General features: G+C 58.2%; 1 protein-coding gene across 1 annotated transcript; it reads right to left on the reverse strand.

Moving 5' to 3' along the window:
* Nucleotides 1-382: 382 nt before the first annotated feature.
* LOC147981625 (uncharacterized) lies at nucleotides 383-1,153 on the reverse strand. Its single transcript, XM_087516015.1, has one exon. It carries the CDS (start codon nucleotides 1,151-1,153, stop codon nucleotides 383-385), a length of 771 nt encoding a protein of 256 aa, XP_087372141.1.
* Between the last annotated feature and the right edge of the window lie 687 nt (nucleotides 1,154-1,840).

Consider the following 1,840-nt stretch of genomic DNA (forward strand, 5'->3'; position numbering starts at 1 on the left):
GCTGCTAGTGCGCCGGACACGGGCCAGCAGGCGCCGAGACAGATCATGTATGGACATCACACCACTCTGAATATCAACCTGAGACCCCCCTTCGTCAAGCTGTCTAAGTGAGATTATGTTACTTCTCAGGTTCGGGATGTAGTACACTTCTGACAGAGCGCGCTGCTCGTCCCCTTGTGTCCTGAAAACCACTGAACCTCTCCCACAGATTTCCACATGTGACCCATCTCCAAACTTGACTGTCCCGTGCACAGATTCATCCAGCATGGAGAAGCAACACCTTTCTCCTGTCATGTGGCTGTTGGAGCCGGTGTCAAATTAAATACCACACCCCGTCCGGCGAAGGAACGGGTATCAGCTTCTCTTCGTTGAGAAACACTTCCTACGGCGCCACTACCTCTGACGCTGCAGTGGTGGTGACCACGGCCATTAGAAGCCCCTGGTCATGCTCATCCCCAGCACGCACAAGATTTGCTTGATCCTGCTTCCCTTGTTGTCCCTGTTTGTCAAGGTACGACCAACACTCCTTCTTCCAATGACCAAGCTTCCCACAGAAGTAACACTTTCCTTTCTTCTTTCCGCCTGACCCACCAGATCCACCAGCGCCGCCGTTGCCGGCCGCAGGTTTGCCTCCGCCGGGAGACTTGGTCTTGGCCGGCTGCTTGTCCTTGCCGGCGCCGCCGCCACCGGACGATGAGCTGCCGCCGCCGCCGCCCAGCTTCTCACGGGCCAGCCACTCCTCATGAGTGAGCAGAAGGTGCCCGGTGGGTTGCGCGCCATCGTCGAGGTCGAAGTGGTCCTTGCATGTAGAGAAATGCCCGACGAGCTCTTCGATGGACATGGTTTTCAGATCGATCAAGGACTCAATCGCCATGGCCATCCGGCGGTACCTCTGCGGCACCACTCGGAGGAACTTCTGGACGGCCTTGTGCTCGGTGACGGGGTCGCCGTACAACTCCAGATCGGCAACGAGGCCAGAAAGCCGCAGCCCAAAATCCTCGACGGACTCCCCGTCTCTGAAACGGAGATCCTCGAACTGCCGCCGGCGCACCTGCGCCTTGGCTTCACAGGCGCGCCCGCTGCCCATCCGCATTGTCTTGATGGTCTCCCACGCCATCGTCACCGTGTCCTTCACGGCCAGCACACGCAACATCTCCGGCGGAACACCGATGAGGATGATCTATAGTGCGCGCCGATCGTCGCACTCGTCGGCGGCATACTCGGTCACCGCGGACCACACGCGGGCGACCTGCAGCTTCACCTGCATCACGAGCGCCCATTCCATGTAGTTGGTTCTAGTCAGCATCATGGACGCCGGTGAGGCCTCCGTGTCCCGCACGATCTGCTTGACGACGCGGAGCTCTCCGCTGCCGCCGGCCGTGAGGCGCGCGACGGGCCCTTCGGACGATGGTAACTGCCCCGCCGCCACCTTCTTCTTCTTCTTCTCATCGTCCAACATAGCCGCAGCGCATCAGACACCGCTCGACCACCAAGGCGCAGGATCGAACACCCGAAGCTCTGGTACCAAATGTCATTGCCAAATCGATCAGGAGGAGAAACAGGTGAGAGAGAGATGAACACACGCGAGGGAGGAGACACCAGTATATTTTGTGCCGTCTAACTCGACAGCGTTTTTCTGTTATTCCTTCTCTTAACTCAAAGCGATTACAGAGGCTAACTAACTCCCGATCGGCTGCTCCGGATCCGCGTACGTCGCGCCATCCCACGACTGCATCACCAGCGCCATACTGACCGGGAGGTTGCATCAAACAGAAAAACAGAAAACAAGCGATCGTGCAAAGAGCACGCCTCACGTCCTAGCTATATGCATGTGCATGAC

This window comes from Triticum urartu, chromosome 3A, assembly GCF_056163025.1.
Source record: "Triticum urartu cultivar PI428250 chromosome 3A, HENAU_Tu73, whole genome shotgun sequence".
NCBI lineage: Eukaryota > Viridiplantae > Streptophyta > Magnoliopsida > Poales > Poaceae > Triticum > Triticum urartu.

What these genes read in the sequence shown, in the direction of transcription:
- LOC147981625 (XM_087516015.1), bottom strand. Translation starts at nt 1,153, where the DNA reads ATGTTGCGTGTGCTGGCCGTGAAGGACACGGTGACGATGGCGTGGGAG.